This window comes from Ictidomys tridecemlineatus, chromosome 2 (genome assembly GCF_052094955.1).
Source record: "Ictidomys tridecemlineatus isolate mIctTri1 chromosome 2, mIctTri1.hap1, whole genome shotgun sequence".
NCBI classification, from domain to species: Eukaryota; Metazoa; Chordata; class Mammalia; order Rodentia; family Sciuridae; genus Ictidomys; species Ictidomys tridecemlineatus.
The window spans coordinates 18,819,722-18,836,354 of NC_135478.1; the positions used below are offsets into that span (position 1 = coordinate 18,819,722).

Below are 16,633 nucleotides of genomic sequence, written 5' to 3' on the forward strand. Positions count from 1 at the left end.
CAGAAAGTCTGGGAATTTCTGCATTAGAAGAGAATGGAGACAGAAATAGCCATGGAATCTATTGGTAATTTCTGAAAATTCTGAATAACCGCAGGGGCTGATGCCATTTGCTTTTATATCAAAGCTAAATTCATCTTTGAAGTTATGGTTCATTTAAATACTTGTAATTTGTATGTTTTCTATGTATGTTATACTTTAATTGAAAAAAGTATGAAAAGTCACAGCTTTCCTTTTTCTCAAATCAGGTACATGGTATTACTCATAAGTATCAGAAATTTTTTTTTTAAAAGGCCTTTTGGAAATTCATAAACTGAATAAGAAAATAAAGAGGCATTAAGGTATTTTATTAAATATGACAGGAATAAAAAAATTAAGGAAATCTATATGAGCTGTATGAAGCAAATTTAAATGATAAAACAAGATGAGGATCTGAGAAAGATATGGCAAGGCTGAGCAGAAGCAGACTGACAGATAGGACCAGTCAAGACATGGAAGAAAGGCTTATGATGGGCAACAATCCAGATATCAAGGCACATGAACAGTCAGAAGTGCTTTGCCTACATCCTTTATAGGTCTCCACCAAAATAGATGTATTAGCTTTAATTATGATTTTTCTCACCTGGATTTGATTTCCAGAACTGCAGTTATTTCTTGTTTGGAAGCCTGTACTTGATATAAAAGCTTAACAATATAGTTAAAGTGCTCTGGGTCAAGCATCATTCCAGCTTCAACAAGCTGTAGAAGAGGAAAAGAAGTAGTCATAAGATTGTGAAAGAACTGGGAAGCCAATATGAGTGAAACAATGAAGAGACTAACAGAAGAAGTGAAATGTGGAGACAAGTGGAATTAAAAGTCATTTAAAAAACTTGAAAGGTGTTTTCTTCAAACACTTCAGAATCACAGAAGGATACTCTAAGAATTTAAAGCAAAAGTAAGAATATAAAAAATGAATTTTCTTCCTGTTCTCCAAGTCATTTCAGACATTTATCAACCTCTACCTCTTATTTGCTACTTGATCCTTTAGTGTAGCACTAGTGTTCGTACATCATTCCTAGCTGTACCTTCTTGAGAAATATTCTTCCCAAGCCTCATTTAGGGCCTCAGCCACAGGAGGAAAAAAAAAAATACCCCATGTGACTCCAATGTTCAGGTGACATAACAGTAAAAAAGATCAGGTGAAAACTCAGGGAATATGTAATATAGTATTTGACTCAAAAAAAGAATTTTAACATTTTTTCATTCATGTATGCCTCATTTCCTATCTTCCTTATGTACTCCAGGCTCTCATGGACTGAACTGAAAGGAGAACTCCTGCTGGTCTGTGTTTACTGATGATGCAGCACCTTTTGATAAGATGGACAGGGCCAATTACAAACAAGCCTGACAAAGAACAAATTGGCTACCTGGTTACCAATACACTTTAAAAAATATGCCCTTTAATACTGCTCTAAAACCAGGGTGAATATAAATTGTTTTTTTTTTAAACATTTACTTTTTAGTTACGTTTGAACCAATACCTTTATTTATTTATTTTTATGTGGTGCTGAGGATCGAACCCAGGGCGTCTCATATGCTAGGTGAGGTTTCTACCACTGAGCCACAACCCCAGCTCATAAATTGTTCCTTGGTAAGTCAGGAACCCAAAGCAATACAAAAAAAAGCTCTTGATTTCTCTCTTCTCCATGGTAGTCATGTTAATGAGATAGGGGTATTGTGCACTGCTAGAGTGATAAGGTGGAAAAGCATCTCTTCCATTAATTATATGGCTTTATCACTGAACCCCGAAAGTCTCAACAGGGAAGTTGGAACTAGCATTAAACAACTTTTAGAAATGATGGCTCCATGTTAAACATGCAAAAATGGAATGTCATTGTCCTTGTTAAATACTTTCAGTAAGGCCAATTTTATTTGGACAGTAATGGGGATACATTTTGCAGAAAGCCAAGTTATTCAGTAGTAGAGTTTGTGAGGTCCTTAATGAGGTTTTCTATAATTACTACAGAGGATAAGCAATTTTTGATTTGAAAAATCTCCACTCAAGTAATTCTTTCAAATTTTGTAATGGGGTATAAAATATTTACTCAACAACCAGTCTTTATTAAAAAAAAGGTATTCACTCAAATATTTATTAGTTATTCTGAAGTGGATGGATAAGTAGCACTAAACAATGTTAGGACAAGACAAAAGTTATAATTTTTATATTTTTATGAGAACCATAAAAATTCCTATTTCACTTTTTGTTTAGGGCCAGATTTAATTCTTAGCTACTGTGCTTCTATTTTGGTCACAATGTTTTATTTTACATACAAATTTAGTTATAAATGACCTCAAATGTTTCAGAGAAAGAATTTTCTTTAACTATACTTAAAGAGTAGAAACGAAGATTTTATAAATCAGCAGTCACTTGGTGTGCTTGAAATATTTGAGGGGAAGCTTGTCACCCGCTGGAGTCTGTTTATAAACTATTTTAGGAGAAAAAGAACATTTCTGAAAGCAGAATTCTTTGGCATGAAGAAAATGAATAAGAGGCAGATCAAGGGTACGTGTGGAAATAAGCATTTTCTTGGTTATTCACTATTAGAGAATAAAGAAAATAAAAATCATACCTTGCAAAAGATATCAACTAAAGCAGGTACAGCAGTCCTTAATTTCAAAGTTGCCACATGCTCAAATATTTTTAGTAATACTTTCAGAGCAGGCTGGATAAAACAAAAAATTACATTCATTTTCATATTGTCTTTCAGCACACCTTCAGTTTCTCAAATTCGTTTATGCTAAAAAAACACAAGTTTTTTCTAGGGAATATTAAAAAAACATTTAACTTCTAATTTCAAACAACAAAGCAATTAGAATATTAAAATATATAGTTTCAAGTTACTTACCAGCATTTTAATCATTATGCTGAGGTTTACTACCTGAAACACTTCTTTCAGTAAACAATGTTTGAGTAAAGAAATTAGAAGATCATTCAGCACTTGTAAATCAAAATGTATACCTGGAGGAAACTTTCTGTAGTATTCCATAAATATATTTACTGAAAGCGAGAAAAATATAGTCATCTATTGCTTTTAAGATATCCAGTTTTCCTAAATCAGATAATCTCTCCATACTTAAAGTAGTATGTCAATTTCTTTGAAAAGCATAGTTTTAGTATCAGAAACATCTGATGAAAATTAAGTTAAAATGGCATGTTCAGTAATGAAGGCAACCAAGCATGTTCAGCATCAGATTGAGCACTAACTCATGTATTATTCACAAGTAAGTCTAAACTGCCAAATATATCATGGTGTCAATATAAACTCCCGGGGAATTGAGCTTCCAGGGAGTCTTAAGTCTTTTATCTGGCCTGGATAAGAAATTGTATAATTATAAGAAATTGTATAATTTGGTGATGGGTGAAGACTATTTTTGACACATACCCATTCTGGTTGTTTCAATCCCAATAATATTAACCCTGGTGATGTTTCTGATTCCAGCTTATTGTCAGTTTTAGTAAATTGCCCATAATCATAATCATTAGTTTCCTTTGAGAAAGTAGTCCCTTTATATTCATCCAATTCCATAATCTATTTTCTATACAATGCAAACTATTTGTAATTTGTTCCCATTAATTTTACTAAAATTAACTGGGATAACTGCATTATTCACTTTTTCCCCCATTCCAAAATTCCCAGGCCAAAATCTGTATATGTTAGTTAGTGCTTTAGTAAAAATTACTTTTGGCTTTATATTTGTGTTAGTTATTCCTAGCAGAAATACTTATTAGCTGAATTACAAAGTCTAGCTAATGACAAAATTCAGTAGCACAGTTAATTTTTAACAACCTTAATATGTGCAATAATACTCAACTTTGTTTTAAAGGTGCTTTACATACAATTGTTTTTCCTGGGCACATACAAGATAAATTCTTGCTATTTATAAAAATAGATCAACTGATAATATGGGAAATTCAGAGTGTCAACTATATTTCGTTAATTATAAACTGGTATTGTAGATGTTTTAAGAAAGTGTCATTGGAAAGAATCTAGATTAGACAGTGTTTATATTGTCTGCTAATTGCCATTTAACTCTTCTGTCATTGTTAAGAATTTTTTTTAAAAAAGAAGTTTTAATAGAATTTCTCTTTTTAAAATGATCATCCCCGTGAAACTATTGGGATGAAAAAGAAAAGTTGGACATTTTATGGCTTTTGATATGAACTTCTACAATGCTTTTAAAAATGTTTAGTCAATTCAGTATATTACTTGATCAATGATCTATCAGAACTGGGTACTTATACTCCTTTTTTGATTGAGGGTACAATTTATAGTATTAGTAACTACTGGATATTCCTTTCCAAAGCTGTTTCCTCACAAGAGAAAAGAGTTTATGCCTTTGTAAACAGCTGACTGAAATTTCATTCTAACCCGAATACTTTCGCATATTATTGATAAATCTAGTTTTGGTTTAAATTTATGTATGATAAAGTTCATCTTTTGTACTTCCTTTGACTATTATAAATCACAGAGATTACCCAAGATGGATCAAAATAACTTAATTTTTCTAATTACTATTATGTTGATTCATTTTGGCTTATGCTAAACAATTGTAATCTTTCAAATGTTTTTAGCCCAAAACTTTTGGATAGAAAGTTTTATATAGAAATTCAAATATAAAGCGTAAGAGAGAACCTGTAACTCCATTCCTAGGTATATACTCCAAAGAACTAAAAGCAGAGACTCAAAACAGATATTTGTACATCCAGGCTCACAGCAACATTACTCTGCATAGCCAAAAGATAGAAACAATTCCAGTGTCCAATCCAAGTGTCCATCAACAGATGAACAGATAAGCAACAGATATTCATATAATGGAATAATATTCAGCCTTAAAAGAAAATTTGAAACATTATGTATAACATGGATGAACCCTAAAGACATTAAGTGAAATAAGCCAATCACAAAAGAATATTGTATGACTCCACTTATATGAAGTACTTAGAATAGGCAAATTCACAGAAACAGAAAGCAGAGTAGAGGTTGCTAGGGATTGCAGTGGGTAGGAGCAACAGAAAATTACTATTTAATAGGTAGTTTCTGTTTGGAATGATGAAAAAGTTCTGGAAATTGATAGTAGTGAAGGTTATACAACATTGTGAATGTACTTAATGCTTGTGAACTATATACTTAAAAATGCTTGTTATTTTTGTATTTGTTTTTGGCACTGGGATGGAACCCAGGGTCTTGTGCATGCTAGGCAAAAGCTTTACCACTGAGCTACATCCCCAGCCCTGCTACCTCCCCTCCCCATGAGTAAGCACACACTCACACAAAGACTGAAAATACTGCAGATTAAAAGGCTAAAACGATGTGACAACTATATGAATACCCATCCTAAACTCTGTGTCCTAGACTGAGGAAAAAAATTGCTAAAAATGACGTTGAGTCAAATGACAAACAGATTAGATAAAACTATTGTGCCCATGTTAAGTTTACGGACATGGACAAGTATACCAAGGTTATATGAAAGGATATTGTATTTTTAGGCAATATTCATTGAAGTACTTAGTGGTAAAGTGCCATGATAAATGCAACTTACCTTCAAGTAGTGGGTTGTATCACACACTCACACTCACACACACACACACACACACACACACACACACACACACACACGGGGCTGGGGGACAGAACAAGTACAATGACAAAGTAAGTTCATATGAATATTCTTTGTACTGTTTTTATTTTTGTAACTATAAATTTGAAATTAAATAAAAATTTGAAAGATTTAAAAATAATTTCTGGAAGAATTCTATGTGGAAATTCAAACAAAACTGATAAACAAGGACCCACAGTTCAATGATGGGAGGAAGTCCCATCACTGAATTATTTCCCTTTATACATCAAAATGGTCCCCAAGGCCTTTCTTGAGAGCCTGAGCAGCTAGGTCAATGACTTACATGAATGGTATTCAGAGTTTCTTTCTAGGCTGCTATCCAGGTATCTTATCATTTATTAAATAAATCTTTTCTGAAATCCTATGGTCTTTCTATACACTAAATTCTCCCCTTTATATATAACATCAGGTCTAAGCTATCTACTCCATTGATCTAAGCTTCTTATAATAAAGAATATCCACAGGTTCTTGAAAACTTCCTATATTAATTTATTCTTTGCTATAGGCCCTTATTGTTTTCTGAATTCACTGTTCTAAAACTAAGTTCAGATATTTCTCCTGTGGCCATAGTGAATCTTCATACAAAACTTCATTTTGGGGAGTTTTACATCTTTTTCATGTCACCCTCTTTTTTTCCCTTTCTCATGTTAAAGAATAATTTCTGAAATTTCAGAATTCATCCACATCTAACCCCATGTAGCTTGTCTTTGGCTATTACATCCCTCAGATAAGTATATTCCCATAATGACTACATTCTCATACAGAGTTTTATGTATGTCTTTGTTACCTGTGTCTGTTAAATGCTTTCTCTAACCCTGGAGAAATGATAATGGCAGCAAAATAAAATAAGCTTCTCAGACTGTTTCAGCTGTAGGAAATTTCAAGTAGATGAATATGAAGCTGCAGTACACTATTATCACCATACTATGTGGCTTTAGTTGCTGTGTCAGGTGACAAATATAAATAGAGTATGGTCCCTGTCCTCTTGGATCTCACAGTTTAGTACAGGGAGATGGAGGCCCAAAGTGGGATGGGATTGTGGAATCAGACAAGGCTTAATAGGGGAAGTAATCCTATTTATTATGACTAAGTTTGAAAGCTAACTAAGTCTTTGCCATGGGAAAGGGTATAGAAGGAGAGGCATCCTTAGCAGATGTAATTCAGTGCTGCCACTGCTCTAACACAACCTGTCATGCTTAGAAAACTGCACAAAGTTCACTAGGGATAGTGAACTGATAAGAAAGGGAAGTGTAAAAAGAGAAGGATAAAGAGGGAAGATTCAGGTTCTGAAGAATCCCTTTAGACTGGTATTGTTAATTAGCCTTTAAACCTTTTTTTCTACCTTACATCTGTAAATAAAAGTTATGAAAATATTAGTACAAGCTGGGCATGGTGGTACATGCCTGTAATCATAGTAACATGGGACACTAAAGCAGATGGATTGCAAATTGGAGGTCAGCCTGGACAACTTAGCAAGATGCTGCCCCAAGACAGAAAAGAAGAGCTTGAGATGTAGCTCAGTGGTAAAATTCTCCTGGGTTCCATCCCTAGTACTACTGAAAACAAATATTAGTAGATAAGGGAGTTATGGTTTTATGTGGATTATAATTTTTTAAATCAAAATACCATATTTACTTTTAATCCTTTCTAAGGCCAGTAGAGCTACTCTTAGTATGAAAACTGGATACTTTACCTTAGTATTAAAAGTTTATTTTCAAACTATAAGATACAACAGCACAATGTGTGAAACACCCATATTAATAAATTTCTGACCATATTAATAAATTTCATCTGACTCCTACCTGCACGTTGTAGCAAACACAGCTCATTGATACTTATATATTTCCTAAATACATCCATGCAAACCTGCAAATGTTACAAAAATGTAAAATTATCTTTTTATATTTCATAAGAACTATAAAATTTCAATTGTTTGCTTATTTCAAAATTTTTAAGTGAGCTTAAAGCACTGAAATAAAGAAAATGCTATTTGGTCAACTTACAGTTTGAAATGTATATTGAATTGATTTCAAAATCCTTATTTAGTATGTAAAAGATAACCATTTACAGGTGTAAGGATAAATATAGTGACTGATTATTAGAACAAAAAGCCTAGAAAGAGACCCATTCATACATACATCATCAGCTGACTTATGACATGGCAACACTGGATTACAGTAGAGAAAGGACAGTCTTTAATAATTGGTACCACGTCACCTGAAAATGCACCTGGGAAAAGTATCTCAACTCCTATACCAAACAAAAATGAAAAAGATTAAAAAAAACCAAAAACAAAACAAAAAAGAAAAACAACAACAACAAAAATATAACAACGTAAGAACACTTTTTTTGGGGGGGGGGTACTGGGGTACTTAACCACTGAGCCACATCCCCAGCCCTTTTTTTGTATTTTATTTAGAGACAGGGTCTTGCCAAGTTGCTTAGAGCCTCATTAAGTTGCTGAGGTTGGCTTTGAACTCTCGATCCTCCTGCCTCAGCCTCCCAAGACATTGGGATTATAGTTGAGAGCCACAGTGCCCAGCTAGGAGCACATCTTTATGATCTTGGCAAAGATGTCTTCAACAGGTTATAAGAAGTTAACACTATGAAAGAAAATAACTGACAAATTAGATTAAAGATATCTGCAATTTGACAAAAGAACCTATATCCAGAGTTCTTGTAGATTGATAAGAAAAAAACTTCATAAGATATAGGCAAAATATTTGGGTACTTCCAAAGAGTATATCCCAATGTCCAAAAACATTTTGAAAGATGCTCACTTCATTGATCATCAGGGAGGGCATCAGTCATTACCCATTCACCAAGATGGCTAAGATTTAAAGGTTGATCATACTAAGAATTGAAAGAATATGATACAACCAGAACTGATATTGCTGGTGAGAGTAATCTGATACAACCACTTTAGAAACCTGTTCAGTAGCTAAGACTGAACATTTGAAGACCTATGACTCAGCAGTTTCAGTTTTAGGTACAACCCATCAGTGTATATAAGTTCACCAAAAACCATGCAGAATATTGATAGCATCACTACTATAATACCCAAATCTGGAAACCACCCAACTACCCATCAACATTGATATTTTATCCACAAAACTGATGTTCACACAACGGAATATTTACTATATAGTAAAGAAAAAGAAACCCCTACAGTTAACTAAAAATATAGAGGTATCTCAAAAACTTAAAGCAATCCAGGCACGGTAAGGCACACTTGTAAACCCAAAGTACTCGGAAAGCAGAGGCAGAATTGCTTGAGCCCAGGAGTTCAAGGTCAATACCTGGGCAAAATAGCAAGACCCCATCTCCTAAAAAGAGAAGATTTTTTAAAACCAAAGCCAGACATAAAATATAAATCAAGTTTTATTTATATAAAAAACCCACAAAAATAGGCAAAGCTCACCTATGCTATCAGAAGAGAATAAAAATCTAAACTAAAATATATGACATATTAGTTAGTAACACAATTTCTACTTCAAAGACTTTATGCATTACCTTTTCATTCCCTTGTTCAGGCACATGAGCAAATTTGCATTGCAATCTCTCACAGCCACGTAATGTATTAAAATGAAACTTGCAATATCTATGGGGTATCATCAACCCTAAGGGCTTCTGGAACACCTAGAAAATTAGAAAAATTCCCTTTCTGTATTAACTGTAAAACAAAGTAAAGTGAAAAAGTACTTGAAGTAACAAAAATACACATATTTTGTGTGCTGGGGCTTGAACACAAGCCCTCATACATGCTACCCTGAGCTTATACTCCCAGTTCCTAAAACAGAAATATTATATACCCCAAACAACAGTATCAAGATAAGCTGTTTGCTAATTTGCTAAGGAAATATAGAACTCTAAACAATTTACATTCTTAAGAACACAGAAAAACCAATTTAAGAGTTATATATATGAAATCAGTTTTCCTTAGTGTACAATGCTCAAATAAATAAATAAAATGATAGGGGAACCAGGCATGGTGGCACACACCTGTATCCCAGAGGCTCGGAAGGCTGAGACAGGAGGATTGCAAGTGTAAAGGCAGTCTCAGCAATGGCAAGGGCCTAAGCAACTCAGTAGACTTAATTTCTAAAATATAAAATAGGGCTGAGGATGTGGCTTTGTGGTTGATCATCCCCGCCCTGAGTTCAATCCCCAGTTTCCTCCCATTCCACACCCCCCTCAAAAAAAGGGGAAGGGGGAAAAAAAACACAGGTTCAAAGTATGGGTTATAACTTAGAAAATTACTGTTTTTTCAAAAGTGGAAGACTTACCCCTGCATTTTTATCCCTTTTAAATATTTCACAAGTATCAGGATTCTGCAGCCTTAGGACAGAATGTTTTCCTGGAAATCTGAAATCTAGAAATGATTTAGAATGTCATCATACACTAATATGTTACTATGAGTTCCCTTTATAACAATGGGGTAGATCAGCACTGCTATTTGCTTTAAAGTTTCACTTTGGAATATTCATGTACAATTTACAGACTGTGCTGCCAGGTGTATCACTATGAAATACAGAATGATTTAGATCTTAGTTCCCTTAAGCATTTCCAGACCCATATTTTAAATTATAGACTTACTATATGCTGCAGATAAGTTTCTTAAAAGCCTTTATAAGTCTTTCTAAAGGAGAATACTGTCAAACCAGGTGCTGTGGCTCAACTGGGTTCATGCCAAATTTACATACTATAGAGCCCTAATCTCCATGAGACATTTGGAGATAGGGCCTCTATAGAAGCAATTAAAGTTAGTTAAATCACAAGGGTAGAAGAGTGGGGGTCCTTACAAGAGCAAAGAGCTCTCACTTTCTCTCCTTGCACACACTCAGAGAAGGATATGTGGTCTTAGCAAGAAAGCAACCTTCTGCAAGCCAGAAAGTTCTACCAGAAAGTAAACCAGCACCTGGTTTGACAGTATTGTTCCTTTAGAAAGATTTATAAAGGCTTTTAAGAAACTTATTTGCAGCATATAGTAAGTCTATAATTTTAAATATGAGTCTAGAAATTTCTTAACTCAAGATCTAAATCATTCTGTATGGAACCCTACTTTTGGACTTCCAGCCTTCCAGAATTCTAAGAAATACATTTCAATTGTTTAAGCTACCATTCTAGTATTTTGTTATGGTGTTCCCAAGCTGACCATTATATCAGACATCATATGCCATAATGGAAGTATTTTAAAGTGGAAAATAGGACATTTTAAAACATTCTTTTCTAAGGATAAAATAAAAACTTAGTTTTTTAAACTTCAGTAGCATCCAGATATAATCTGGAACAAGATGAAGTTTTGCTGCATAGTTTTGCAGTAATTTGTATTATGAAAACTGAAAGATTTTGAAATAAAACACATGACTACTGCAAGCTTTATGCTATATAGCCCACAATAACTAGGCAGCATGAAGGAAGCACTGGAAAAGTCTTTAGAAGAGTTGGGTGTGGGCTACAAAGTAATTTGATAGTTTCTAGATTCATCTTCAGGGAAGCTTGTTCCTAGCATTATGAATTGTCAGGGAAAAAAAACTTGACAAATGCTAACAATTAAAATATGAATATTTTAGGTATTTCGTGAATTTACTCTTACTACAGTATCAAATACAGATATTTCAGAAACTGTCTTATCAAAGTACTAAATAAAAGGTACATAAGTTTAATCTTAACATTCCATACTTGTTCCTATTTTTCTCTTTATGTCTATTTTCAGTGGAAATGTCTCCCTATTATCAAAAGCCAACCGGATTTTATTTAAAAAATAAATATTACCATTCACCCAGGGCTTCGGTATTATGTCTTCTTGACCACCCAGATTCAAAGGAGGCAATGATAAGCACAGAGGTTTGGTGCCCAGTGCTGCTAATTGACATTCAGCAGTCATTATCTCTGCATTTCTAGACTCTGTGCTGTATAAGCAGAAAGATCGGAAAATTTTTAAGAGAATTCAGTAAACAAACACCGTGTGCTATGTACATGCTATATATGTTGCATATATACACTACATATTATTTTTCAATATTTTCCTTTTTTTGTGGTGCTAGGGCTTGAACCAGGGCCTTGTGCTATTTCAATATTTTCTTCTTAAATATTTATTTTCTAGGTGGACACAACATCTTTATTTTATTTTTATGTGATGCTGAGTATTGAACCCAGTGCCTCTTGCATGGTATGCAAGTGCTCTACCTCTGAGCCACAATCCCAGCCCTCAATATCTTCAATATACTGTTCCTGACCTAACAGAAAACCAATACTTATTAAATTGTTGAGGCAGGTGTAGAAATGGGGTGGTATGGTTAAAAATCAGAGGAAAAAATTTTGAGAGGGAATTTTGCTATGTTGCTCTTACTTCATTCTCCTAACTGGGACTATATCACTTTGTGGTTGATTCAAAATATTTTTGATCATGCCAGATAAAAGGTTTGAGAAGGAACTAGGTTAGCACTCTAATCCAGAAAGGCCATCCAATTATTCTATTGATAATGCAATGAAATGAGCTGTAGAAGTTCTCCCTTACTCAAGGTTTTGCTCTCCATGGTTTCAGTTGTCTGTGGTCAACTGTGGTCTGAAAACATTTACAGTAATCCTCCACCAGTGGTAAAGAGCCTGCCTGTCAACTGTGGTCTGAAAACATTAAATGAAAAATTCCAGAAAAAAAATTCACATTTTACATTGCACACTGTTCCTAAGTGTGACAAAATCTTGCCCTGTCCCTTTCTGTCTTGCCTGATATTTAACTCATCCCTTTGTCCAGTGTGTCCAAAGAGCATATGCCACCCACCCATTAGTCACTCAGTAGACACATCTTGTATCAGAACAACTATGGCAATACTGCTTGTAATCAAGTACCCCTTACACAGTAACCTAATGCCATTTGTATCACAACCCCACCACTATTCACTTTTGATTTTTTTTTTAAAAGAGAGTGAGAGAGGAGAGAGGGGAGAGAGAGAGAATTTTTAATATTTATTTTCTAGTTCTCGGCGGACACAACATCTTTGTTGGTATGTGGTGCTGAGGATCGAACCCGGGCCGCACGCATGCCAGGCAAGCGCGCTACCGCTTGAGCCACATCCCCAACCCCACTTTTGATCTCTTTAGAGACATTGTATAATCTCACATCATAAGAAAGGCAAGTACAGTGTAGCAGCTGTATTCATTCATGCACTTTTTATTATAATATATTGCTATTATCTATATATATATTGCTATTATTAAAATATATTGCTATTATTTACAGCTTTTAACTCTTGGTATATCATTGGTTACTGTTAATCTCTTCCTGTGCCCAATTTAAAACTAAACTTTATCATAGGTATCTACAGGAAAAAGTATGCTACATACAAGGGCTTGGTAATACCACAGTTTCAGCCATCCACTGGGAGTCTCGAAATATATCCCCATGGACAAAGGTAGAGGACTACTGTAAATTATTTGAGGTGATTGCTCTAAATTATTTTTTAAAATAATATTTTAGTTATAGTTGGACACAATAAATTTGACTTATTTATTTTTATATGGTGCTGAGGATCAAAACCAGGATCTCGAACGTGTGACGTGAGCACTAAATTATTTTTTAAGTATATACAATAAGTCTAGATACATCTGAGGGCTTCTTCTGAAGAGGCGTTAAAAATGTTATTGTTCCAGGTTTGCCAATTTAAAAGCTTTAAATGTACTTTAATGAATGACATTCTATACAACCAATTTTATAAAAAAATTTAATCTGGGGACTAAGGCTGTAGCTCAGAGGTAAAACGCCTGCCTCGCATGTGTGAAGCACTGGGTTCGATCCTCAGCACCACATAAAGATACTGTGTATTCATCTACAACTAAAAAAATATTTTAAAAAAACTAATCTGGAGGCTACTTATCTACAAAATTAGGTTAGGAGGACTAGTAGATACAGATCAATTTGCTTTTTAGGAGAAAGACCTCAACATTTAGATGCTATAGTATTTTAACCTTAAAAACAATTATAATAAGCTTTAACAGCAGAGGTTTTCTGAGACAGAGGTGTAAAAAACAGAAGTGGGGCTAGTTTATCCTTGTTTGAAATGTAGTAGCACTGACAGAGTTTAAAAATTTCTCACAAAATATTCACTTCTCTCCCAAACTTCAGATGTCAATAATAAGTTAATCAACATTCCCCAACCCCAAACAAAAAGTGGTGACATACAACAAATTATGAAATATAGATGGAAGAGATCTAGAAAACCCAGGTAACTGAAGTCCAGGTTTTGTGATTTGTCCAATGTTACACTGCTGAACACTATGGTAGAGCCAAATTTATGATAAACCTTTATAGATTAGAATACCACCTTGTAAGCAAAATCCTTCCATCAGGAAAATAAAGTTAGCCTTCTTACTTTTCCCCTTTAAGATTTCCAAATGGTCATAAACCATGTTGGACTTCAACACACACCTAATTATTACCTACCCTTGCTCTTAACACAGTAGTTCTCAAACTTCCACACATATTAGATGAGTGCCTGTGGCATACAGATTGTTGGGTCCCATCCTTAGAGTTTCTTTCTGGTTTATTGTTTTGTGTGGATCCCAATAATTATATTTCTGACAAGTTCCCACAAGATGCTGCTGTGCCAAGAATCACTTTGAAAACCACTGCCTGAACATAAAAGGAGTTGAATACGTTCATCCTGACATGGAAGGACCTTACCTCTGCAGCAAATGAGGGTGCAGAATGGATTAAATGATTGCTAAGTGGGGGAGTCCTCCAACTCTAAATTTGGTAGTTTTATGTGTTCCAGTCAGCATGCTTTTAACTCTCAGTACTAATCCCTGCACCCACATAAAAATATTTGCAAAATACAATGTTCTTTTGATTTCAGCCATTCTTAACTTCATGAAAGTCATATATTCATCCTTTCTTCTTTTATTTTACCACTTATCTTTCTCAAAAATATTTTAATGACTCAAAACAATTTACTGACAGTTTTAAAGTAATTTACAATATCCTTTATATCTGGGTACATCTGACTCATTAATTAAATCATACATATGTATGGCTTATGGCACAATTGCTCAAGTATATATAACAGAATAAAAATACTCAAAATACCAATTAGATGGGTGACCATTTTAAAGTTGTATTAGAAATGGTAAAGCCGGGCACGGTGGCACATGTTATAATTCCAGTGGCTGGGGAGGCTGAGGTAGGAAGATAATGAGTTCAAAGCCAGCCTTAGCAACTTACCGAGGCCCCGGGCAACTCAGCAAGACTGTCTCTAAATAAAAAATACAAAAAAGAGCTGGGGATGTGGCTCAGTGGTTAAGCACCCCTGGGTTCAATCCCCAGGACCAGAAACCAATAACAACAAAGAATTGTTACAGACCTTTTACAAGCTTCGTAAGTACTTTCTTTTTCTTCTTTGTTAGTCGCCTTATCTGAAACTCTACACTATGAAGAGATTATGGTTAGACAAGAAGTGAGTATCTATATATTAAACTATGATGTTTATCATATTAAAATGTATTATAGGTTAAACAATTAGATTATGGCTGATCATAAAAACAATTCTACAGAATTACTGAATATTCACTTAATTTCTACTATCAAAGAGAAAAATATATGTCATTATTTCAAGTTATTATGAACATTGAAAGTTGCGCTTCTTCCCCTTCCTCCCCCTCCCCACCCCAAATTAACTTTTGAGTGACTTTTCTTCAGGTGGCATCTATAAACAATTTTTCATTAGAAATATTTAAAAGCTTCTTGAAACTTTTGGTGATACCAAGGATTAAACCCAGGGGTGCTTTACCACTGTACTACAATTCTTTTTATTTTGAGGTAGTCGTGCTAAGGTGCTTTGGGTCTCATTCTATTGTTGAGCCCTTCCATGAACTTGTGATCTTCCGGTCTTAGCCACTCCAGTTGCTAGGATTATAGGCATGAGCTACCACACCTATGACATTCGCAACAGCTACACTTAAACCCCCCCCCCAAAAAAAACTATTTGTGAAATATTTTGAGAACATAATTTCTAATTATAATAAAGTCATACATGCTAGGGGAGAAGAGTGTAGCTTAGTGGTATAGCACTTGTTTTGCATGCACAGGGCCCAGGGTTTGATCCCCAGCACTACCCAAGATCAAAAACAAAGAAAAAATAACAAATGAAAAGATACACAACATTCCTGGATAAAAATACTAGGTAAAGAGTTCAACACATGAAGAGTTCCCATAAACAAAAAGATTGAAATTCCAGAAGAAAAGCTAGCAAAAAACAGGAAGTTCACAGAAAAGTGAGATGGCTTTTAAACACGCTAAAAGATACTTAACTAGACTCATAAGAGAAATGTATATTAAACTAAAACAAGGCCATTTGTAAAAACAAAGGTGGACAAAAACCAATTCAATGAGTTGTGATGCCCTCATGGTTGTGCAAACCTGTAATTCTAGCTACTTGGGAAGCTGATGTAGGAGAATCACCAATTTGATGGTGGTCTAGGCAACCTAGCAAGACTGTCTTAAAATAGAAAGATCTGCGGATGTAGCTCCGTGCTTAAGGTTCTGGGTTCAATACCCTGTACCACAAAAACCAACCAAACAATACATAAAGTGGTAAGTTGTAAGGGAGAAAAGTGACATTCTCAATGTTGTTGGAAGTATAAGTCAATGCAATCTCTTTGTAGGGCAGTTTGACAATTCTATTTCTAGCAATTAATCTAAAAATGCTTGCACATATGCAGAACTCTTTATGTTTAAGGATGTGTAATATGTTAGATAGAAAAAAAAGGTAAACCAAATGTCCATCAACGGTGGACATCTCTGAGTACAAAGTAGTAGATAGTTATGTAACTAGAAAAACATGGCATCACTACATTGAAAGGAAAAAAAAATTCCATTTTATATTAAGAAAAAAACAATATGCTAGCATCTGCATAAAGTTTAAAAGAATGAACAACAGATCAACTGAGAAATGGCAGAGTATCTCCTACTGGATTAACCATT

The 16,633-nt window shown here is 34.4% G+C and overlaps 1 protein-coding gene across 3 annotated transcripts in view; it reads right to left on the reverse strand.

Annotated features, from left to right (window-relative positions):
• Positions 1 to 16,633, reverse strand: part of Topaz1 (testis and ovary specific TOPAZ 1) — a 68,660-nt gene that overhangs the window by 36,883 nt on the left and 15,144 nt on the right. For all 3 annotated transcript variants that reach the window (XM_078038010.1, XM_040290104.2, XM_078038011.1), the window contains exons 5-12: positions 15,015 to 15,079; positions 11,431 to 11,567; positions 9,942 to 10,027; positions 9,169 to 9,294; positions 7,458 to 7,521; positions 2,883 to 3,034; positions 2,607 to 2,699; positions 620 to 735 (exon numbers count right to left, since the gene is read on the reverse strand). In XM_078038010.1, coding sequence (XP_077894136.1) covers positions 620 to 735; positions 2,607 to 2,699; positions 2,883 to 3,034; positions 7,458 to 7,521; positions 9,169 to 9,294; positions 9,942 to 10,027; positions 11,431 to 11,567; positions 15,015 to 15,079 — 839 coding nt within the window. The remainder of the gene's footprint in view (positions 1 to 619; positions 736 to 2,606; positions 2,700 to 2,882; positions 3,035 to 7,457; positions 7,522 to 9,168; positions 9,295 to 9,941; positions 10,028 to 11,430; positions 11,568 to 15,014; positions 15,080 to 16,633) is intronic.